General features: G+C 35.6%; 1 protein-coding gene across 3 annotated transcripts in view; it reads right to left on the bottom strand.

Annotated features, from left to right (window-relative positions):
* Nucleotides 1-25,952, bottom strand: part of RO60 (Ro60, Y RNA binding protein) — a 44,321-nt gene that overhangs the window by 4,180 nt on the left and 14,189 nt on the right. For all 3 annotated transcript variants that reach the window (XM_036754188.1, XM_036754189.1, XM_036754190.1), the window contains 6 exons: nucleotides 19,557-19,777; nucleotides 19,259-19,405; nucleotides 16,115-16,252; nucleotides 5,931-6,047; nucleotides 5,170-5,283; nucleotides 610-756 (listed from right to left, as the gene is read on the bottom strand). In XM_036754188.1, the coding sequence (XP_036610083.1) occupies nucleotides 610-756; nucleotides 5,170-5,283; nucleotides 5,931-6,047; nucleotides 16,115-16,252; nucleotides 19,259-19,405; nucleotides 19,557-19,777 (884 nt within the window). The remainder of the gene's footprint in view (nucleotides 1-609; nucleotides 757-5,169; nucleotides 5,284-5,930; nucleotides 6,048-16,114; nucleotides 16,253-19,258; nucleotides 19,406-19,556; nucleotides 19,778-25,952) is intronic.

Below are 25,952 nucleotides of genomic sequence, written 5' to 3'. Positions count from 1 at the left end.
AGCATTTATTAAGTGTCTGTTATAGGCCAGACACTGTGTTAAGTGCTTTACAAATACCTTTGATACCCTCAACAACCCTGGGAGGCAGATGTTATTATGATACCCATTTTACAGCTGAGGAAACTTGAGGCAAACAGCAGTCAAGTATTGACCAAGACCACATAGCTAGTGTCTGAGGCTGGATATGAACTCAGGTCTTCCTGACTCCAGGTTCAGTGCTCTAAACACTGTACCACGTACCAGTGAAATTTATACTTGCTGCTTTGGTTTTATGCAAGCCTTTAAATGGATTTCAGAAATCCTACTTGAATTTATCAAGCATCTTAAAATGACTAAAATAAGCCCAGTTGAGTTATATATCAATTTTTCTCCCTATTCTTAGAAATACATGTTCTAAGGGCTACTAGTAATGTGTTTGAAGAATGGCTAAAATTTTTAAAAATTTATCAGTCCAATAATTTTTCTTATACCTGCCTAGTTCTAAGGAAATAAGTAACTAAGGAAATAATAACTACACAACTGAGAAAAACTGTATGCTGTCAAACATTTTTCTTTGAATATACTAACAGGATTATATGTTATAAGACAAGATATCAAAATCCAACTTACTGTCCGGTAATCCCTCAGAGCCACAGCTGGATGGACACTTCCAAAATAGGTCTCATTATCAGTGAACACAATGAAGACATCAGCAGCTGTGTTTGTCTTCTGAGCCCATATCATTGGGAGAGAACAATCGGTACAACCCATTGGAATCTAAAGAAAGTAATGAACACTAAGTATAAGACAGCACCTTAGCAAGTTAGATAAATCTAACAAACTTAGAATCATTTCATTTATTGATTTATACATAAAGTGCCCAAAACGGAGTGTGTTGTTCAAGATAACTAGTCTATCTGCCCAAAGGAGATATATTAGTGTGGCATTTAAGAACAATTTAGTCTACTTGTCATTGTACTTTGATACACGAATTCATGACCTGTATCATACACACTATAATAAAACTGCCTTTATACCAAAACTGTGAGAAAAAAACAGTCCTCCCATTCTCTGCATAAGTCTCTGCACTAAAATCTGGAATGATTACTTTTTAAAAGCTTGTCTGAATAGGTTATCTTTTGTTTGGTTTGAGGAAGATAAACCAAAGAAATGACAGAATAGACAGGAGATGAAATGGCTAGGATAGCACCTCTGTTCTTTTTTCCAGTATTATTCCTCCATATTCAATTCCATTCTATCTTCTGCAGCAGATTGCCCCTTCTGTTAACCCATTCTCACTTACCTTCAATCTCTTCTTGCCTATTGGCCGCTTCTCTACTACCAACAAAAACATCCATGCCTTCTCCATCCCTAAAACAATCCTCATTTGATCTGTCCATCCCTAGTAGCTCTTGTCCCATAGCTTTCCTCAATTTTGTGTCTAAACAACTTGAAAAGGCCCTCTACAATTGATAACCCTCCACTTCCTTTTCTTTCACTCTCTTATCAGTTCTTTAGCATCTGCTGACATCATTATGCAACTGAAATTGCTCCATCCAAAGTTACTAATGATCTCTTAGTTGCCAAATCTAATGGCTTTTTCTCAGGCTTCATGATTCTTGACTTCTGCAGCCTCTGACACTGAGTACCCTCTTCCCCTTGATAGTCTCTTCTATCTAGGTTTTCATCATGCTGCTCTCCCCTGGTTCTCCTTCTACTTGTTGGGACTGATCCTTCTCATCCTCCTTTGCTGAATCTTCATCCAGGTCACACTCAAGTGATTGTGGGTTTCCCTCAAGGCCCTATCCTAGACCCTCTTCTCTTTTCCCTTTATTATTTTGCTTGGTAATATCATCACCTCCCATGGATTTGATTGATCATCTCTGTGATTATGATTCTCAGATCCACTTATCTAGCCCCAGTTTCACTCCTGGCCTCCAGACTCACATCTCCAAATGCCTACTGATATACTGGACAACTCTAAATGGATGTCTAGTTGACATCTTAAATTCAACATGTCCATAACTTAATTAAATACTATTAATTAACTACCATTCTCCCAGTCATCCAGACTCAAAACCTCACTTCTCAATCTCATCCTCACCCACATCTAATCAGCTGCCAAGGTCTGCTGATTTTTACTTTCCTATCATCCCTCTTATCCCCCTCTCCCACTCTCCTGCCTCCCTTTTTTACTCTGACATTAACCACTATGGTACAGGCCCTCTTCAGTTCACACCTGGACTTGTGCAATAGCCTGCAGATTAGATCCCCACCCTACATTTTCCACCCATTCTAGCTCATCCTTCACTCAGCTGTCAAATTGATCTTCCTAAAGCACAAGCCCTGACCAGGTCACCCCTGTATTCAATTAACTCATACACCTACTGCCTCTGGGATCAAATATAAAATCCTCTGGCATTCAAAGACTTTCATAACCTGCTCCCTTCCTTCCTTTTCCAGTCTTTTGATAACCTTCCACATACTCTGTTAAAAAGACACTGTTTACTGTTCCTCACAACACTCCCATCTCCCAATTCCAGGAATTTTCATTAGCTTTTCCATGACTTGGATTCTCTCCCTCCTCACTTCCATATCCAGGCTTCTTTGGCTTCAAGTACCCTAAAATCCCACCATCTCAAGAAGCCTATTTCAATCCCTCCACTGGTGTGCTTCAATTATTCCCTACTTATCCCATATATCTTGTTTGTATTTAGTTGTTCGTATGTTATCTCTCCCATTAGACTGTGAACTAGAGAAAAGGTTCTGGTTTTTGCCTTTCTTTGTATTCCCAGAGCTCAGCTATGTGCTTGTGCTTGGCAGCTAGTTGATGCTTAATAAATGCTTGCTGACTTGACAAATTCCATGGTCAAGGTAGTGACTCTTGTGACAATGCTGTTCTACTTTCCTACATAAACCCTGAAAAATTTCTAGTGAGTACTTTCACATTAAAATGTAGGAGCTACAATAGCCAGTTGGTGTCCCAACTACTCATTCAAGATCTTTTCAGAAGGAACTGGGTGTCCACACAAATGCCTATCTCTGTAACTGCAGTGAAGTGCGAGTGTGAGTGTGAGTGAGTGAGTGTGTGTGTGTGTGTAATATCTTGACCCTTTTAACTAGTATATCTCCACACTATCTTATATTATAGAATCCTTTGCTCCCATTGTCTTAATGAAACTCATTCCTTGATAAATTCCAACCCTGGATTACTCTCGCCACCTGCCTTTTCTCTGCCTATTCACATACAGCTGAAGGAAGCTGAAACAAGTCACAAAAACTAAGTTGATCAGGTGCAAGAGACATTTGTTATTACACCTCAACGAGGCCCTCACATCAGCGATCCTTTTATTTCTTCATACTTGATTATTCCCCTCCCCAGAGAAACTATTTCATATTTGTTCTCTCTTCAAATCCCCCCCTCACCTTACTTTCTCAGCTGAGGATTCTGCCTCTTTACTAAGAAAATTTTGCCATCTAATCCAAATTTGCTGAGCTTTTTAAGCTTTTTCCCTATCTCTTCATCTCAAAACACCTTGATATCATCTTTTATTCTCTTTTCCTTTCCCCTAGTCTGATAACACAGTTCTTCTCCTTGACAAGATCAAACCCTCTAAATGCCCTTGTTCCCAAATTCCATCTTTTCTACCATCTGCACTGCTCCCATTTCTTTTCAGTCTCTAAATTTTCAATCTCACGATCAGTTTCTTCCTTGTCTTCCAACATTGCTCATCCTTTAAAAAAAAACTTTCATTAGACTCTCATTCCACCAGTCTATTGCCTTACATTTCTCCCCCCTTTCTCAGACAAACTCTTAGAAAAAGCTATTTAAACTCATTGTCTCTACTTCATCCCCTTTCACTCCCCAACTCTGCAATTTGACTTCCAACCTCAATACTCAACCGAAGCTGCTCTTTCCAAAATTACTAACGATCCCTAATTTGTCAAATCAGATGATCTTTTCTCAGTCCTTATCCTTCTTTATCTGTTCTCTGTATTTCAAACTACTGACCACTCTTTCCAGCCTGATTTTCCTCCTGTCTTCCAGACCAATCCTCAGTTTATTTTGCTGGCTCATTATTCATAACATGCCCCCTAAAGCTCTGCCCTAGGACCTATTCTCTTCTCTCTAAACTCTTTTGTTCGTATAATCAGCTCCAAAGGTTTATCATCTATATGCAACAGATGCATGACTATGTATGTAGGTATGTATGTATGTACCCAGTACTGGGTCTCTCTCAAGCCATAGTTAATCATCGCCAATTGCCTAATGAACATTTCAAAACAGATGTCTCAAGATAATTCAAAATTCAACATGTCTAAAAACTCATCTTTTTCCACAAGCCCAGCCCTATGCCAAACTTTCAAATTTCTATTGAAGGGACCACCATTCTTCCAGTCTCCCAGGTTTGTAAACTCCACATTGTATCAGCCTGTCTCCTCACTTTCCAAGACACATAGTCAATGAATTGCCATATTTCTACTTCCACAATATCTCTCACACCTCCCTTCCTTTAATCCTTTAATGTCCCTTCTTACTTCTTAACTGGACTATTGCAATAACCTTTTAATTGGTCTCTTTTCTCAAGCCTCTCCCCACTTCAATCTATCTTCCAGAATCCATTTTCATATTATTTAGCTATTATGAAAATTAACAAGCAATATTTCATAAAACAAAGAAGTTAGGCACAGTGGCACAAACCTGTAACCAGCTTCCCCAAATGTTAAGGTCAGCAAGATCTCCTGAGCATCTGTTGTAGTGGACTAAGCCAAACAGGTGTATGCACTAAGTTCATACATAATGATGTTCCCTAGGAGTTTTGGGCCTAAAGAGGGGGAGGCTAAGTGTGAAAAGGCTCAGGCTAGAAGTAGAGAAGGTCAAAGGTACGATGCTGATCAGAGTGGGACAGGCCTATAAGTAAGCCCTGTACTTCCTGCCTGGGTAAGATAGGAAAACATAGTCTTAAAAAATAAAAAATAAATAAAGCAGGAAAAATTTTGATCAAAGAAACTTTCTTCCCTATTCATTACTTGAATTTCCTTGTATAGTGTCCTGTACAAAGTGGAATTCAATACAATGGAATTTCTGTTTATCAGCTGAAAACTTTTTTTCTTCTTGGACTAGATCTAATAATGAAGCAAATTATATTTACCTTCAACAAAAATATTATTCACGAAACTATTCCCTACCTCATCCATAACCTTCAATACTTGACACAAAGTCATCTCCATGGTCACTGGGCATGGTACCATTTCATGTGAAAATGCAATTATATGAGAATCTTTTTCTGTTCTTGCAACAACCTGAAAAATCCAATTATAGTCCTCTTCAGTGGATTAGGATTAGCATATAAAAATTAGCACATAAATATGTTGAAATAGTAAATATCCCAATATATAACTTAGGCATATGTAAATATTTAATACATTGGAAAGCAGTTTTTACATTTATGATTTCATATGATCCTAACAACATCCCCGAATGGTAGATAAGAAAGAAAGTATTTCTTCCCTTTAGAAATAAGGACACTGAAAATTAAAGAAGCTAAATGACTTACTTAATTGGAGTCATCTAATATTTAAACAGTGACAGAATCAGTAACAGAACCCAGGTCAACTGAGTCCAAGTTCATTACTTTTTCGAAGACTATGTCTTTTACTAAGTAGTTTTTGTTACTAAGTAGTAATTGTTCAAAACTATTATTAACATTTAATTCCTCACTGTTTAAAAAGTATAATCTATTTACTATTTGTATTCTGTCAATGTAACAAAGACTTGGCTTAACAAAATCCAATAAAAAGTATCTAAAAAGTATCTATATGTTATCAGAAAGTAAATGAAAGTTTAATTTAATCATCATATCAAATCATACTTTAAAATAATTGCTTTATAACCTGGTTATGTAATATATTTTTTAAAACAGAACAAAATACAAAAAAGCCTTTCTCACCATACACATTGCTGCAGCAACTGTGCTAGCATTGAGTATACTCCCCAAAACTCTTTGGTCCATGGAACCACTGACATCAATAGCTAGCAAGAAACGTTTTCCTGTTGGTTCAACTGTCTAAAAGAAGAAGAAAAAATTAGGTATTAAAATGCACAGCTGCTAAAGAATATTACTAAAGCACACCTGGGTCTCACCATTGTCACTTTATGCTCAAGAAGTTCCAATAGTTCCCTCTTACATTTAAGATAAAATACCAATTTCTGAAATTTAAAGTCCTTTAACATTTGGCTCCAGTCTACCTTTCTATGCTTACCTCTTTACAATCTTTACATTCTAGTCAAATTGGTCCACTTGCTCTTCCTCAAATAGAAAACTGCTCTCCAAACTCTGTAAACTTTGGACAGGTGACTGCCTGTAATATAAATCTCTCCTCACTTCTGCATCATGCAATCTCTAATTTCCTTCATGGTCCAACTTAAATTGATTTATTAGATTCTAATGCCTAACAGTCCAAAAACTATTTTGTATTTTCTATTTCACTTATGTGTGTTCAGGTTATTTTCATCTAATAAAATGTAAGCCATTTGAGGACAATGAATGTTTTTATCTTTGTATCACCAGCAAAGTACACGGCACACAGTAAATATACTTAACAAATGACTTTTGAATGAACGAATAGAAGATGGATTAGATTTGTTCTGCTTGATCTCAGAAAACACAAATAAGAAAAACAGGCAGAAGTGACAAGGAAACAAAATTTGGCTTTGATCTTCTTAACAAATTAGAGCTGTCATGAAAAGAGTGACTATATACCACCAATAAAGAGGAAATTAAAGCAATTATTAGGAGTTACTTTGCCCAAAGGTATACCAGTAAAACTGAAAATCTAAGTGAAGTAAATGGATGAATGGTTACAAAAATATAAACTGCCCAGATTAGCAGATGAGGAAATGGAATATTTTAATAACCCAATCTTAAAAAAAAGAAATTGAACAAGCCATAAATGAGCTCCCTAAGAAAAAATCCCCAGAACCAGACGGGTTTACAAGTGAATTCTACCAAATATTTAAAGAAAAATTAATTCAAATGATACATAAACTATTTGAAAAAATAATAGGCGGAGGAGTCCTACTTAATTCCTTTTACAACACAAATATGGTTTTCATACCTAAATGAGGGAGAGTAAAAGCAGAGAAAGAAAACTATAGACCAACTTCCCTAATGAATATTGATGCAAAAATTTTAAATAAAATATTGGCAAGAAGATTATAACATGTCACAAAAATTATATACTATGATCAGGTGGGATTTATATAAGGAATGTAGGACTTGTTCAATATTAGGAAAACTATTAACATAAGTGACCATAAAAAAACAAAAACAATAAAAATTGTATTATGTCAATAGATGGAGAAAAAGCTTTTGACAAAATATAATATTCATTCCTATAAAAATTAGAAAAGATAGGAATAAATAGACATTCTTCAAATGCTAGGTAGTAATCTAAAACCAAGAGCAAGCATTATCTCTAACAGAGATAAATTAGAAGTCTTCCCACTAAGATCAGGGGTGAAGCAAGGTTGACCATTATCATCACTATTATCCAATACTGTATTAGATATACTAACTATAACACTAAGACAAAAAAGGAAATTGAATAAAAGTAGATAATAAGGAAACAAAACTATCACTCTTCGCAGATGACAGGATGGTATATGATGGTACAGCCAACAGCATTTCTATATGTTACCAACAAAATCCAGCAGGAAGAGACAGAAAAAGAAATTCCATTTAAAATAACAGCTAACAGTACAAAACAATGAAGTCTACCTGCCAAGACAAACTTAGGGACCATATGAACAAAATTACAAAACACTTCTCACACAAATAAATACAGATATAAAAAACTGGAGAAGTATTAATTGCTCATGGGGAGACTGAGACAATATAATAAAAATGACAATTCTAAGTTAATTTATTTATTCAGTGCCATACCAATTAAACTACCAAAGAATTATTTTATAGAACTAGAAAAAATAACAAAATTCATCTGGAAGAACAAAAGGTCAAGAATATCAAGGGAATCAATGAAAAAAAGTGAAGGAAGGTGGCCTAGCAGTACCAGATTTCAAAACATATTACAAGGTGGTAATCGTCAAAACAATCTCTTTACTAGCTATGAAATAAAGTGGTGGATTGGTGAAATAGAATACGTATGGAATACATAGTAATAAATGACCATAGTAATCTGGTGTTTGGCAAACCCAAAGATCCAAGATCTTGGGGAAAGAACTCACCATTTGACAAAAATTGCTGTGAAAACAAGAAAGTAGTTTAGCAGAAACTAGGCACAGAAAAACATCTTACACCTTACACCAAAAATAAGGTCAAAATTGATACACAATGTAGACATTATGGGTGATATCACAGGCAAATTAGGGGAGCATGGAAAAATCCACCTGTCAGATCTATGGATAATGCAAGAGTATATGGCCAAACAAGTGACAGAGAAGATCATGGGAAGTAAAATGGACAATTCTGTTTACATGAAATTAAAAGTTTTTGTACAAACAAATCCAAAGTATCCAAAATTAGAAGAAAAGTAGGAAACCGGGAAATAATTTTTTTTACAGCAAGGTTCTCCAATAAAGGACTCGTTTCTCAAACATCCAAGGAACTGAGTCATATTTATTAAAATAAGTGCCCTTCCTCAGTTGATAGATGGTCAAAAGGATATGAACAGGCAGTTTTCAAAAGAAGTTATCAATAGTCACATAAAAGAATACTCTAAATCACTAATGATTAGAGAAATGTAAATTAAAACAACTCTGATATATTACCTCATAGCTAACAGATTGGCAAACATAGAAAATGACAAATGTTGCAGTGGATGTGGAAAAATTGGGACACTGATGCACTGCTGGTGGTCTAATCATTCTGGAGAACAATTAGGAACTATGCCCAAAGGGCTATAAAACTATGTATACCTTTTGACCCAGCAATGCCATTATTAGATATACATCCTAAAGAGACCAAAAACCTAGTTGTACAAAAATATTTATAGCAGCTCTTTTTATGGTAGTAAAGAACTAGAAATAGAGAGGATGCCCATAAATTGGGGAATGGCTGAACAAGTTATGCTATATAATTGTGATGGAATACTGTTGTGCTATAAGAAATGACAAGCAGAATGGTTTCAGAAAAACCTAGAAAGTCTTATATGAACTAATGCAATGTGCAGAACCAGAAAAACAATGTACACAGTAACAGCAGCACTATAACAACGATCAACTGTGAAAGACTTAGCTATGATCTAAGACAATTCCAAAAGATCCATGATGAAAAATCTATTCATATCTCTCCAGAGAACTGATGAACTCTGAATGCAGATTGAAGCATCCTTTTTTCACTTAATTTTTCTTGTTATTGTGTTCGTATGTTTTCTTTTACAACATGGCTAATATGGAAATGTCTGCATAACTTCATATGTATAATGGATATCATATTGCTTGACCTCTCAAGCAGTAGGGGAGGGACGAGTGAAGGAGAGAATTTGGAACTCAAAATTTTATCCTTTACTTAATTATTTAGGCAGGCAATCAGGGTTAAGTGATTTGCCCAGGGTCACACAGCTAGTAAGTGAGTGTCTGAGGCTGGATTTTAACTTGGGTCCTCCTGACTCCAGGGCTGGTGCTCTATCCACTGTGCTACCTAACTGTCCTGAAACTCAAAATTTTTTAAAATGTTAAAAAAATTTAAATTAAAAAACGTAATAGGAAATGTTTAACAAAATAGATGATTTCTTTTAAAAAATAAAAACAAGTTAGAGTTGTCCAAAAGTGGAATAATATCTCTTGGGAGGTTTCTTGTTATTACCTTTCTTCAGGTAAAAGCTGGTAGATCCATTTTGGGCAGATATTGTGGAGGGGATTCTATTCGTGTATGGACCATATCAGGGTTATCCAAAACCGCAGGCTGCATGCCACCTCAGTGGGATTTATGAGGCCCGCCTACAAGCATAGAAATTTACATAAATGCTTTAGTAAACGAAGCCGAGCTACCACAGAGCTCTCACCAAAATGGCAAATCAAAATATATTGTCTATTGTTTCAATAAAAACTATTGTTGGAAAGTCTTGGAATATGTGATCCCTGAGGTTCCTTCAAAACCTGAGATTCTGTAAAAATCTTTCCTTAATATTTCACATTTAGCTTCTTTCTACCAAAAAAGCATTTCCATAGGGCACACCCAGAGATAACTATTTCACTTGCTAATTAAAGGGAAAACTTTCTGATATCACACTTATGTCTTAGAAAAGGTAATTAAACATATTTTAATACTCCAAAAACACAAAGTTTCATTAGTGTAAGTACTCTACTCTCTCAAGATTATAACTTCTCTAAACCTTAATAAAAAGTCATTTAGAGTTCCTATAGCCAAAAAATTCATCATCCTGTAGCAAACTTAATGATAAGCCTCTTTGAATTTAGCTAGGCTGGTTCTTAGACAACAAAGTTCATCATGTGGCTCATATTCAAAGTCTTTCCAGAATGGTATAACCAAGCCAGAGGCTTGTGTTTCACTCACATAGCCTCCAAGAATCCAGTTACTCTATTATTATCAAGAGGCCCCAAAGCTGGAAGTCTAGAAGTTTTAGAGGGCTTTTAGTGCAAGAAACTGAAGAAATGACATACAATTATCACCATCATTATTATTATATAATGTCACCAAAGCAAAGTTCCATCCTCCCCAAGTCCCCAATTTCATCCCATAAATATAAAATGTAACTTAGGAAGGGCAGTAATTTTTAATAACCAAGATGCAAAAATATTTTTCCTATGTAAATGAGACTTTGGCACAAAACTAAAACAAAAATAAAAAAAGATGTGAAATGCAATTAAATTAGTTCTGATCTATCTTCTTTAAAGAGGTTATTGACTCTCTCAGCTCAAACTGGAAACGGAGGAAAAGACTGACATCTATTATAATAATGTTAAAGGGAAGTTTAACTGATATAAATCAAATGCCACAATGAGATTTTTTTTTAAAAAAGCCTAAACTAGCTTAACAAACACCTGATTTACTCGCAAAATCTGAGAGTTATAGCATCTAAGGGAAACATCACTTTAGAACAAAGAAAAATTTGAAAAATCTTATGGAAAAGTAGATTATAAGCAATGTCATGTCAAACAGAAAGCTATGGAAGGTGATGCAGCTAAATAAAGTCACCCTGAGGACATTTAAGGATGAAACTAAAAGGATGATAATAAAAAAAAATATGGAAAAGATCTCCAAAGTTTTTTTATTGACTAATTTAATATATTTAGTTTTCAGCATTGATTTTCACAAGAGTTTGAGTTACAAATTTTCTCCCCATTTCTACCTTCCTGCCCACTTCAAGATGCAATATATTCTGGTTGCCCTGTTCCCCAGTCAGCCCTCCCTTATGTCACCCCACTCCCCTCCCATCCCCTTTTCCCTCCCCACCCACCCTCCCTAAGAAGGCAAGCAATTCAACAAAGGGCAAACATGTATCATTATGTAAAACACTTCCACAGTACTCAGGTTGTGAAAGATTAAATATATTTCCCTAAATGCTATCCTGTCCTCGTTTATTCAATTTTCTCCCTTGACCCTGTCCCTTTTCAAAAGTGTTTACTTTTGATTACCTCATCCCCCTATCTGCCCTCCCTTTTATCATCCCCCCTTTTGTATCCCCTTCCCCCTACTTTACTGTGGGGTAAGATACCCAATTGAGTGTGTATGTTATTCCCTCCTTTAGTCAAATCTGATAAGAGCAAGATTCACTTGTTCCCCCTCACCTGCCCCTTCTTCCCTTCCTAAAGAACTGCTTTTTTTTGGCCACTTTTATGTGAGATAATTTACCTCATTCTATCTCTCCCTTTCTCCCTCTCTCAATATATTCCTCTCTCATCCCTTAATTTGATTTTTTTAGATATCATCCCTTCATATTCAACTCACCCTGTGTCCTCTGTCTATATATATATATACACATACATATGTATGTGTATACATACATACACACATATATGTATGTGTGTGTGTGTGTGTGTGTGTGTGTGTGTGTGTGTGTATATATTCCCTTCAGCTACCCTAATACTGAGGTCTCATGAATCATCTTTCCATGTAAGAATGTGAACGAAACAGTTCAACTTTAGTAAGTCCCTTATGATTTCTCTTTCTTCTTTACCTTTTCATGCTTCTCTTGATTCTTGGGTTTGAAAGTTGAATTTTCTATTCAGCTCTGGTCTTTTCACTGAGAAAGCTTGAAAGTCCTCTATTTTATTGAAAATCCATATTTTGCCTTGGAGCATGATACTATTTTGCTGGGTAGGTGATTCTTGGTTTTAATCCTAGCTCCACTGACCTCTGGAATATTGTATTCCAAGCAACTTCAATCCCTTAATGTAGAAGGTGCTAGATCTTGTTTTATCCTGATTGTGTTTCCACAATACTCAAATTGTTTCTTTCTGGCTGCTTGCAGTATTTTCTCCTTCTTCTGGGAGCTCTGGAATTTGGCAACAATATTCCTAGGAGTTTTCTTTCTGGGATCTATTTGAGGAGGTGATCTGTGGATTCTTTCAATTTCTATTTTACCCTCTGATTCTAGAATATCAGGTCAGGTCTCCTTGATGATTTCTTGAAAGATGATATCTAGGCTCTTTTTTTGATCATGGCTTTTAGGTAGTCCCAATAATTTTTAAATTGTCTCTCCTGGATCTGTTTTCCTGGTCAGTGGTTTTTCCATTTTTGTCTTCCACTTTTTCATTGCTCTGGTTTTGTTTTATAATATCTTGATTTCTCACAAAGTCACTAGCTTCCACTTGCTCCAATCTAATTTTTAAGGTAGTATTTTCTTCAGTGGTCTTTTGGACCTCCTTTTCCATTTGGCTAATTCTGCCTTTCAAGGCATTCTTCTCCTCATTGGCTTTTTGGAGCTCTTTTGCCATTTGACTTAATCTCTTTTTTAAGGAATTGTTTTCTCCAATATTTTTTTCAGTATTTTTTGGGGTCTCCTTTAGCCAGTCATTGACTTGTTTTTCATGGTTTTCTCGCATCATTCTCATTTCTCGTCCCAATTTTTCCTCTACTTCTCTAACTTGCTTTTCCAAATTCTTTTTGAGCTCTTCCATGGCCTGAGACCAGTTCATGTTTTTCTTGGAGGCTTTTGATGTAGGCTCTTTGACTTTGTTGACTTCCTCTGTCTGTATGTTTTGGTCTTCTTTGTCACCAAATAAAAATTCCAAAGTCTGAGACTGAATCTGAGTGTTTTTTCGCTGCCTGGCCATGTTCCCAGCCAACTTACTTGAGTTTTTTGTCAAGGTATGACTCCTTGTAAAGAGTACTTTGTTCCCACCTTGAGGGGATGCGCTGTTGTTTTCAGAGCTATTTCTATACAGCCAGCTCTGCCACACCAGCACTCCTCCTTCCTCAAGAACCGCCAACCCGGATTGGACTCAGATCTTAAGCAGGCTCTGCACTCCTGCTCTGATCTGCCACTTAATTCCTCCCACCAGGTGGGCCTGGGGCCAGAAGCAACTGCAGCTGTAGTTCTGTAGCTGCACCACCCCTGCTGTCCCCTGGGGCGGTGGCCAAACCCGAACTCTTTTCACTCTGTCCCTGCAGCTTTTCCCACTAACCTTCCCTGTTGTCTTTGGTGTTTGTGGGTGGAGAAGTCTGGTAACTGCCGCAGCTCACTGATTCAGGGCACTAGGGCCCACTCCACCTGGCTCCCTGTCTGGGGTCTGGTTGGTCCTGCCACCGCCCATGCTGGGCTCGGCTCCGCTCTGCTCCCAGCTCCATACGTGACAGACCTTACCCAGAGACCATCCAGGCTGTCCTGGGCTGGAGCCCTACTTCCCTCTGCTATTCTGTGGGTTCTGCAGTTCTAGAATTTGTTCAGAGCCATTTTTTATAGGTTTTTGGAGGGACCTGGCGGGGAGCTCACACAAGTCCCTGCTTTACAGCTGCCATCTTGGCTCCACCCCCCTCCAAATATTTCTAGAACTAACTCTTTTCACCAGAACCACCACATTTCTACTCTAACTTTGAAGTGCTTAATGTGTTCACAAAAATAAAAATGGCACTGAAAAAGCAGATGGGTAAAGCAACTGTACTAGATCAGGTATAAACCAAGAAGTTCACTGCAGAAGTGACAAATTTGAGAACTCTAGGTATTTTAGTCTCAGGTATATGAAGTATGGGAAGATGGAAAAGGTGAGGAAAACTATCTTATACCTTATCACTACCAAAAAATTCAATAACCACTCACCCATATGCCTACCCAACTCTATAAAATTCTACTCATAATAGCAATACATATACCAATGGCAACCTTGATGAGGGCATTAAAAAGGAACAGGGAGGCTATTGAAAATGACACTACTGTCACAAAAATAACTGAAAAACAAGATCCCACTATGCTTATTTATTACTAAAAGAAGAAATTAATTAGGAAGGGTAAAATATCACCTTAAAGGTTCTCCTCCTCCAACAAAGTTTCTTCAATACATATTTTAAAATTACGTGAGATAATTTAAAAGATATATAAAAAAACTGTTTGACAACAAGGTTGTCAAAAATTATTAACATCAAGCAAAACATAAAATAGAAAAATGCAAGTGTTATGAAGTAAATTAAATTGCATAGTTCAAGCTGAGGAATGGTTCTATATAGTGAGATCATCATCACATTGTTTTGTTTACAAATGGCACTATGCTGACTGCATCAAGCCCTGTCAAACTGCTGAGCCTCCTAAACAAGATCTCTAATCACGCTAAAGAGTTTGGTCTAATAGTACACACAGGATAAAACAACAACAACAACAACTACACGCAGATAAAGAATGCCTATGGTCCACTCTATGGTTTGCAGGTACAGGGAAAAGCTGTAGAGCTCACCCATTAGTACGCACACCTTGGCCAGAAACTACAAACAGAAAATAAGCTGGGCTCAGGACTGAATAAGCGGAAGAATGAAAGCTTGGGGGCTTTTGTGAAACTACAAAGCTATTTTAATGACCATAAGCTTTTCTGTGAAACAAAAGGTCGCTTTTTAAATATCATTATTCTTATGGCGTGTGGCTATAAATCACAGAATATTACAGCCTGCAAAGAATTAAATTGAAGCTCACTTGAAGGGCAGTAAAGAAGCACATGTTTGGTGTGAACAATTTACAACAAATTACAAACAAGGCAATATGAAGAAGTGTCATAAAGGATGTCACCAAAGAAATATGAAAATGAAGATAGGTTGGTCACATGGCAAAAGGAAGAGATAACTAATAGAGAGCATAATTGTTTCATTGGTATCCTCATGACATCAAGAGATGGAAAAGTGCAAAGCACATTAAGTGATCTCAAATTTATTATACGAGAAGATGAAGCATCACAAAGTGTAGAAAGGAATGGAAGAGCTACAGTCTACATCAATGGAGGGATATCCACATCGATAATACCGCAGAACTGAGTTCATAAGTAATCATTTCTATTTTTCCCTCTGAATTTGAAAAAACTTTAATTTTCCATGATTAGATAATTTTATCAATATTAAATTTGGGTTAGCCAATCAGTATTTTTAATTCTAGTACTGGCATTTAAATCAGCATTTCATGAGGACAAATTTTAGAGAAATATTTATACATTTGGGAGCTACATTTTTAAAAAACTGACATTATTTGTTACCCTTCTCTGGGCATGGCAATAAGCTCAAGAAAGATTTCCCTCTATTCTAAAGTCTGGTTGCCAGCATGATTTTATTGTGTCAATATTCTTCAAATTAGAAGCTAGCTAACTAAACACAGAATTCTACTTTGCCAATTTAACTTCATACTGAATGTATTCTAATATTTTAGCATATCCTATAATATTTAGGCAAATTTCAAAGTAAATGATTAGAAGAGCTTGTACAGAAATTATGTATCTTAAACTGATTTGAAATCTAACACTTACTTTGTCTGAAAGCAGGTAAACTACTTTTAGAAACAATAACGAAAATTTTAGGGGAAAACTAAAAAAAAAAAGAACTAAAAAAATCAATGCCTCATCAAAATTCTTCAGCTCTATGGCTAAAATTTACAAGTGTTACTAATGGTATTTCAGTAATATTAAATAATATTAAATCTTTATTGTGTCTTTTTTAAAAAACTGAGACAAAATTATTACCTTAAATGTTTTGTAAAATGCTGTATTCAATGCTTTCAAAATGTCTTCATCAGGAAGCCACTTCAGTTTTCCTCGGAGCCCATGTCCTGTTTTATAAGTTTTTAATGCAACTAAAACATGGAATGGATGTATACGAGCCTATCAATAAGATAAAGACATCTAATTATTCCTCTTGAATTTTAAATCAGTGCTTTAGGTAAAGCAAATCCATCTTTTTTTAAGCAAATCCATTTTTTATTTATTCTGAATGAATTTCCTTCCCTCAAGGAAATTAAATAAGTGGGGGTGAAATGGGGTGGGGGCAAGGATGGGTGAGAATATGATGTATATATAAATATAACACAGCGTAGAATGCAGTAGTAGCTAGATGGTGCAGTAGACAGAGCATTGGGCCTGGAATCAGGAAGACCTGAGTTCAAATCTGGTCTCAGGCACTTACTAGCTGTGTGACCTTAGGCAAGTCACTTAACTCTGTTTGCCTCAGTTTCTTCATCTGTAAAACAAGCTGGAGAAGGAAGTGGAAAACCACTCTCTCTGCCAAAGAAAATCTGAAAAGTGGTCACAAAGAGTTGAACACAACTGAAAAAGACTACATAACAACCACAAAGAATGTAATAGTGCCAATGGAGAGCCAGGTAAAATGTTATTAAAAATGTGTCTACAAAATGCTAGGCATTTGGGGTTGACAAGTACTAAACAGGAGTAAGACAAAGTCTCTGCTCTCAAAGAGCTATAAACTAACGTAGATATAATTCATCAAAGAACTAGATAAATGAAAAATATATGCTTCTAGCTTAATTTTTAAAACATTAACTAGAATACTGAATTTTATACCTAGCAAATTAGTAAGGGAAATAAAATCAGAGATTACTGACCATAACACACATATGAGCATGAACTACTTTCAAAGTTTACTAACCAGCTACTTCAAGAAACAGTTTGTATAACTATTATAACAAGGGTAGAATTATTTACTACATATGAAATGGGGAGAATCATAAAATTTGAGTTAGAAGAGACTCAGTGGTCATCTAGGCCAAACATTCCATACAAAAAAGGAATGTCTACTATAACATACCTTTTAAGTGACGATCTAGCTTCTACTTAAACACTGCTAAGGTGGAGGAATCCACCAACCTTTGGAAAGCTCACTCTACTTTTGGACAGCTGCAACTATTAGGCAGTTTTTCCTGACATCAAACTTACACTTAGCTCTCTACAATTTCCATCTCTTGCTCCTGGTTCTGTACTCTAGAGCAAACAGAACAAGTACTGAACCCTAAATATGCCCAAATCCTCATGATGTGAATTAAAGGCCATTGACCATTCTTATCGCCCTATTTTGGAGTCTCCAGTTAATCCCTGTCCTTCTTAAACTATGGTACCCAAGAGTGAACAAAAACATCCAGAAAGGGTCCACGGAAAATACAGTACGGTGGGACTACCAGCTTCCTATTTCTGGAAGCTTCATTACCTATCTTAAAGTGGTACTGAGATTAAATTAGATTTTCTTTTTTTGGTCTGCCACTTCATAGTACTGACTCATATTAAGCCTGAAGTCCATTAGGCCAATTAGAACAATTGCTATGTGCCTATACCTCCTCTATCTTGTACTTACATTGATTTTCTGTATCTGGACATAAGAATTTACATTTTTCTCTACTTAACTTTAACTTATTAATGGTCTAATGCTGTAGCCTGTTAAAGACTCTTTTGGATCCTGACTTTGTCATCCACTATGATAGCTATCACTCCCATCTTTGTGTTATCTGCAGATTTGGTGAGCATGTCATCTATGCTTTATCCAAAACCCTGATATAAACGTTACTAGCATAGATTCAAACATTCTTTTTTCCCCCTCCACTGCCAAGCTTCTAGGAAGAGTAAAATAGTCTACACTCATTGTATGTATATGTATAATAAAACAAGGACAAAAACAATAATAGCTAGCATTCTTCAAAAGATTCATGATGGAAAATGCTGTCCACATCCAGAGAAAGAACTATTTAGTCTGAATGCAGAGCAAAGCAGACTATTTGCTCTTTTTTTTGTTTCTTCTTTCTTGTGGTTCCTCCCATTGGTTCTAATTCTTCTTTACAACATGACTAATGTGAAAATATGTTTAATCTGAATATATACGTAGAGCCTATATCAGATTATACGCTGTCTCAGGGAGGAGAGGAAGGGGGAGAAAATTTAAAGCTCAAAATCTTATGGAAGTGAATGTTAAAAACTAAAAATAAATTAATTATTTAAAAAAATAATAGCTAACATTTAGATAGCATCTACTATGTGCCAGACATTGTACTAAATGCTTTACAGAGACTTATCTTATTTGATCCTCACAACTACCCTGGGAAGTAAATACTAATATTATCTCCATTTTATAGTTGAAGTAACTGAGGCAAATAGCTATTAAGTGTCTTGTCTAAGGTCACACAACTAATAAGTATGTGAGGCTGTATTTGAACTGGGGTCTTACTGACTCAAGACCCAGCATTCTACCCACTGTGCCATCTAGTGGCATGGTACAGTATAGAGAGCTGGCTTCAAGCTATGAAGTTCAAGTTCCATCTTTGACGCATACTGGCTGTATGACTGGGGTAGTCACTTAACCTCTCAGGGCTCTAGGCTAATGGTATCAAACCTGAATAGAAACAGAGGCCCCTAATGCATACATGAGGATACTTGTGGGTCACAACTGATCTAGTTTTAAAATGCAATGTCATCTATGTTTTACTGTGTTTTCTTAAATATTTTCAAATTACATTTTAATGTGGTTCAGGTCACACTGTCATATGTGGGCTATGTGGCCCACATTGTTTGACACCTCTTCTCTAAGCAAAGCTCTATGATTCTAAGCTGCAGAGAAGGTGGGGACCTGTGTTGGTAGAGGGAGTTTCTTCACTTGAAGTTACCTATAGCAATGAAAGCATATGTCCAATAATTGCTATCTTTCCCTTCATTCCCTTTAAATAGAAATAAAACCACAGAATAAAGAAGTATCAGAAAGGCTAACCTGGGTGTATGCCCACTTAGAATCACAGATTAAAGACACAGATACTCTATTCAGTGAGTTTAACATCTAATACATATCATACATTTTTACTATCATTGAAAAAGAATTGTTTTAATAATTCTTACCTTTTTTAAAAGTTTATCATTACATAGTCTTTCACATACTGAAGAAACTTCTGAACTTCCTGGCTCAAGCACCGAATTAGCTGTCATCTTCCCTAGATTCCTCAGCAATGCAGTTAGAGGCATCTCCTGTAACAGGGCTTTCCACACCTGTTACAATTATGTAAATAAACATAAAAAAATGAGAGAAAAGCATCTATCCACTTATACATACATTGACAATATTATTAACGTTAATGATTTGAATGGTTTGAACACATAAAAATGAGAGTAAGTTATTCTAAGAAATTGATTTACTTACTTCTTTAGACTTCAGATGATTAGTCAGAAGATGTTCCCTAACCAATTTATGCTCTTCTATTAGATGAATCACTTCCAATTCATCTTTTGTGTGCTTCACTCTCTCCACAGCTTCCAGATATTTCAGTAATTTTTCAGTCTCTGGGGAAAGTGCTTTATCTTTATATGCTTCCTGTACCTCCTTCCAACCCTTTGTAACATACTTGGTCACAACAGCAAGACCTTTAAGAAAATGAGAAAATTATAGATAGCATGTGAATCTAATACTGACATAGAAATAAACGAAAGCTCATACAAACAGATCAATAACAGAGAACCTCAAAAACATGGTACCTTGTATTTTTACCTCCAAAGAAAATTTAAGCAATTGAAGACAAACAAATTCAAATATTCAAGGGCTTAAAATCAGCTTCCTCCACCTTGCCTATCTTAAATAGCTCTATTATGGAAGTTTGGCATAAAAGGAAATAGCTAATGGAATTTACTGAATGGAGACACTGGGGGATGCCATGGTCAGACTTAAAGCTTAAAGAAGATTAATTTGTCAGCTGAGTGGAAGACAGACTGGAGTGGAGAGATATTTGAAGCAAGGAGACCCAACAACTATCAACAGTTTAGGTGGGAGGTAATGAGGGCCTGCACCAGCGTAGTGGAAATGTCAGAGAAGTGGGGGAGGGGTAAAGGAAAAATATTAGGAAGGTAGAATTGATAGAACTTTGCTACAGACTGGATATGGAGTTTAAGGTAAGAGCGATGAATTGAATATGACACGTAAGATGTGAGTCTGGGCGACTCAAAGGATGGTGGTATCCTCCACAAAAATAGAGAAGTTAGGAGGAGGGTAAGTTTAGGGGAGGAAAGATTTAAAGAAGCTCAGCTCTGACAATACTTCAATTGCTTTACCCATGCATCTGCCACTTTTAGTTTCTGAATCAATATTCCTGCTTTCTTTCTTTTTCACTTATTTATGACATTCTTTTCAAATTCTGAGTATCACATCCTCTTCCTCCCTCCCACCTATTTCCCATCTACTGCAAATGCGAACAATATATTAATTAAATGGGAAATCATGCAAAATGCATTTCCAAATTAGTAATGTCAGAAAACACATTTTTAAAAAAGAAAATTATGCTTCAATTTGCACTCAGAGTTCATCAGTTTTCCCTCTCTCGAGATGGATAGTATTTTTTTTCATCATGAGTCCTTTGGAACTGACTTGGATCACTGTATTGATTAGAGTAGCCAAGATTTTCAAAGTTGATCATCATTACAACATTGCTGTTACTATGCACAATGATCAGGTTTCTCTCACTTCACTTCACACACTTCAGTTCATATAGGTCTTGTTTTTCTAACATCACCATATTTTTAAAAAACACCTCCCTCAATATTTCCCAAAGCACAATAGTATTCCATCACAATCATGTGCCACAACTTGTTTAGCTATTCCTGAACTGATGAGCGTCCTCTCAATTTCTCCTTCTTTGCCAAAAAACGAAAAAGTGCTACTATAGAAATTTTTGTATACATATGTCCTTTTCCTTCTTCTTTGATCTCTTTGGGGTACAGACCTAGTAATAACAGGGGTATGCACAATTTTATAGCCATTTAGGCATAGTTTCAGATTGTTCTCCAAAATGGACCAGTTCACTACTCCACCAATTTATGAAAGGATTTATTTTCCCTCACCTGTTCAAGCATTTGTCATTTCTGATAGGTGTTACTTAGTCTTTCTCTAATCAATAGTAATTAAGAGCACATGTGACTATAGATAGCTTTAAGTTCTTCTTCTGAAAATTGACTTCTCCTATCCTTCTGTCCATTTATCAACTGAGGAATGGCTCTTATTTTTTTTAATTTGATTCAGTTATATACCCAGTATATATTTGAGAAATGAGGCCTTATCAGAGAAACTTGTTACAAAAATTTCGCTATTCGTGATCTGATACGTTTCAGCAAAATAGTTTCCCTGCTTATCTCTTTTAACTAGATCTAATTTCGCTTTTTGTTTCAAGTGCGATTTTTTCTTTTTAAATAGTATCTTTTTCAATTACATGTAAAGACAATTTTTAAATCATTTAAAAAAATTTTTTTTAAATCCAATTTTTCCCCCCTCCCTCACTTCCCTTCCCCTAAGACAGTAAGTAACTTGATATAGGTTATACATGTGCAATCATATAAAACATATTTTCATATTAGTCATGTTGTGGAAGAAACAGACCAAAAGAAAAACACACACACATACACACACACACACACACAAAGCGAAAATAGTATGCTTTGATCTGCATTCAGACTCCAACAGTTCTTTCTCTGGATGTGGATAGCACTTTCCATCAATTCCTTTGGAATTAGTTTGGATCATCACTTTGCTGAGAAGAGTTGTCATTCATGCTTGATCATCAAATAAGGTTGTTGTTACTGTGTACAACGTCCTGCTTCTGCTTACTTCACTTTGCATCAGTTAGTATATGTCTTTCCAAGTTTTTCTTAAATCCACTTGCTTGTCATTTCTTATAGCACAATAGTATTCCATTATATTCATATACAATTTGTTCAACCATTCCCCAATTGATAGGCATGCTACTGATTTTCCAGAGCTGCTATAAATACTTCTGTTCATGTAGGTCCTTTTCCTGTTTTAATGATCTCTGGGATAGGGATCTAGTAGTGGTATTGGTGGATCAAAGGGTATGCACTATTTGATTACCCATTGGGTATAGTTCCAAATTGCTCTCCAGAATAGCTGAATCAATTTCTAACTACCCTAATAGTGCATCAGTGTCCCAATCTTCCTATATGCTCCCTAAAACTTATCATTTTCCTTTTCTGTCATAGTACCCAATCTAAAAGGTATGAGGTGGTACGTCAGAGTTGTTTTTATTTGGATTTCTCTTGTCAATACTGATTTAGTCATTTTTTCTTATGACTACTGACAGTTTTGATTTCATCTGAAAACTGCCTATTTGTATCCTTTAACCATTTATCAATTGGGGAATGACTTGCATTATTATAAATTTGACTCAGTTCTCTATATATCTGAGAAATGAAGCCTCTATCAGACACTTGCTATAAAAAATGTTTCCCAGGGGCAGCTAGGTGGCGCAGCGAGTAGAGCACTGGCCCTTGAGTCACTTGGCCCAATTGCCCTGCCCCCCCAAAAAATGTTTCCCAGATTTCTGTTCTCCTACTAATCTTTCTTGCAATGGATTTGTTTGTGTAAAAACTTTTTAATGTAATCAAAATCATCCATTTCACATCTCATAATGATCTCTATTCTTCTTGGGTCATAAATTCTTCTCTCGTCCATTGATCTGACAGATAAACTATCTCTTGATCTCCTAATTGGCTTATGGTATCACCCTTTATGTCTCAATCATGTACCTATTTTGACCTTATGTTGGTATATGCTGAAGATGTTGGTCTATACCTAGTTTCTGCCACACTGTATTCTTTTTCTCAGCAGTTTTTGTCAAATAGTGAGTTCTTTTCTCAGAAGCTGGAGATCTTTGGGCTTATCAAACACAAGGTTACTACAGTAATTTACTACGTCTTGCGTACCTAATCTACTGCATTGAACCACCACTCTATCTATTAGCCAGTACCAAATAGCTTTGATCACTACAACTTTATAATATAGTTTCAGATCTAATACAGCCAGGCAACCTTTCATTACTTTTTTTTTTTAAATTAATTCCTTTGACTAATTCCCTTGATATTCTTGATATTTGTTCTTCCAGAAGAATTGTTATTTTTTCTAGCTCTATAATTTTTTGGTAGATTGGTATGCTATTGAGTAAGTAAGTTAATTTAGATAGAAGTCATTTTTATCACATTGACTAGGCCAACCCATGTGGAACTGAAATTTATCCCATAGGTTAGATCTAATTTTATTTGTATTTAAAGTGTTTTATAATCACGTTCATATAATTCTTGGCAATTTGTCTTGGCAGGTAGACTCTCAAGTATTTTATACTGTTTACAGTTATCTTAAATAATTTGCTGCTGGGATTTGTTGGTAACATACAGAAATGCTCATGATTTATGTGGGTTTATTTTATGTCTTTCAGCATTGCTAAAGTTGTTAATTATTTGAAGAGGTTTTTTGGTTAATTCTCTAAGTATACCATCATATCATCAGGAAAGAGTGATAGTTCTGTTTCCTCACTGCCTATCCTAATTCCTTCAATTTCTTTTTCTTCTCTTAATGGGGTAATAATGAGCACCCTTGCTTCACTTCTGATATTCTAGCTTATTCCCTTTAGAGATAATGTTTGCTGACGGTTATAGATAAACTAGTTGTCATTTTAAGGAAAGCTTCATTTATTCCAAAGCTCTCTAGAGTTTTTAAAAGGAACGGTTGCTGTATTTTGTCAGAAGTTCTTTCTACGTCTAATAAGAAAATCATGATTTCTGTTGGTCTTATTATTGATATGCTTAGTTTTGCTGACATTTTATATTTAAATTTAACATTTTATTAATTTTTAATATTTTTACTTTTCAATTTAACATATTTTTCAATATTCATTTGGTAAATTGGTCTATATAGTTTTGTTTTAGCTCTTCCTGGTTTAGGTATCAGCACTATATTTGTGTCACAAAAGGAATTTGATAGGACTCCTTTGCCTTTTTTTCCCAATAGTTTATATAGTACTGGAATTGTTATTTAAATGTTTGGTAGGATCCACTTGTGAACCCATTTGGCCTTGGGAATTTTTTCTTAGGGAAATCACTGACAACTTTAATTTCTTTTTCTTAGATGAAGTATTCCATTTCCTCTTTAAACTGGACAATTTATATTCTTGTAAATATTCATTAATTCTGCTTAGATTGTCAGATTTATTGGCATATAATTGGACTAAATATTTGCTGATAATTTAATTTCCTTTTCACTGGTGAATTCACCCTTTTCATTTTTATACTGGTAATTTTAAAAAATCAGATCGACTGTTTTTTTCTCTTTGGTTTTTTTTTCTCATAAACCAGCTCCTAGTTTTATCAGCTCAGTAGTTTTATCACTTCCAATTTTATTAATCTCAACTTCAGTTTTTAGGAATTCCAATTTGGTGCTTAGCTGGGGATTTTTAATTTGTCCTTTTCTAATTTTTGGAGTTGTATGCCCAAGTCATCAATCTGCTCTTTCTCTATTTTAATGATGTAAGAGTTTAGAGAAATAAAACTTCCTCTAAGTACTGCTTTGGCTGCATCCCATCAATTTTACTATGTTGTCTCACTGTCATTATTCTCTTTAATGAAATTGTTTCTATAATTTTTTTCTTTGACCCATTCATTCTTTAGGATTATTTAGATACCAATTTTTAATCTAACTTTCCACTTCCCTTTATTGACTGTAATTTTTATTGTATTATGATCTGAAAAGGATGCATTTGATATTTCTGCCTTTCTACATTTGATTGAGGTTTTTATGCCCTAATACATGGGTCAGTTTTTGCATAGGTGCTGTGTACCACCGAGAAAAAACATACATGCTTCTCTATCCCCATTCAATTTTCTGAAGAAGTCATCATATTTAACTTTTCTAAAATTCTATTTACCTCCTTTCTTCTCATTTATTTTGTGGTTAGATTTATCCAGTTCTTAGAGGGAAAAGTTGAGGTTCCTGACTAGTACAGTTATACTATTTCCTCCTTTAACTCACTTAACTTCTCCTTTAAGGATCTGGATATCACTTGCTGCATATATGTTTAGAATTGATATTCTTTCATTGTCTATGGTACCTTTTATCAAGATGTAGGAGGAAATTACATCTATTTTTGCTTTTGATTAGTCTGAGATCATAACCGCTACTTTTTTTTTCTTATTTCAGCCGAAGCACAATAGATTCTGCTTCATCCCCTCACCTTTACTCTGCGTGCCTTTCTGCTTCAAGTGTGTTTCCTATAAACATATTGTAGAATTCTGGTTTCTAATCCACTCTGCTATCCAATTCCTTTTTATAGGGTGAGCTCATCCCATTCACATTCAGTTATGACTACTGTGTATTTTTTTTGTTTTAGTTTTTTTTGGAGGGAGGAAGGCAGGGTAATTGGGGTTAAGTGACTTGCCCAGGGTCACACGGCTAGTAAGCGTGTAAAGCGTCTGAGGCAGGACGTATGTCTCCTTTCTAAACTTATAACCATCACCTTATTTCAGGGCCACATCACCTCGTGCCCACTAGACTAAGGCAAGAACCTTATTGAGCTCCTTGCCTCAAGTTTATTCCTATTTTAATTTATCCTTCACATAGTTGCCAAAGTGAATTTCCTTAAAATGGGAATTTGGCCATGTAACTCATATTCATAGCATGTTTGACAAATGTAAAGATTTAAGCTTTTGGGATAAGAAATTAACTATTTGGTAAAAATAGTTGGGAAAACTGGAAAGCAGGCTAACAAAA

The sequence above is a fragment of the Trichosurus vulpecula genome, chromosome 4, assembly GCF_011100635.1.
Source record: "Trichosurus vulpecula isolate mTriVul1 chromosome 4, mTriVul1.pri, whole genome shotgun sequence".
NCBI classification, from domain to species: Eukaryota; Metazoa; Chordata; class Mammalia; order Diprotodontia; family Phalangeridae; genus Trichosurus; species Trichosurus vulpecula.
The sequence above is the reverse complement of the archived record's forward strand: the minus strand, read 5'-3'. Positions and strand labels throughout refer to the sequence as shown.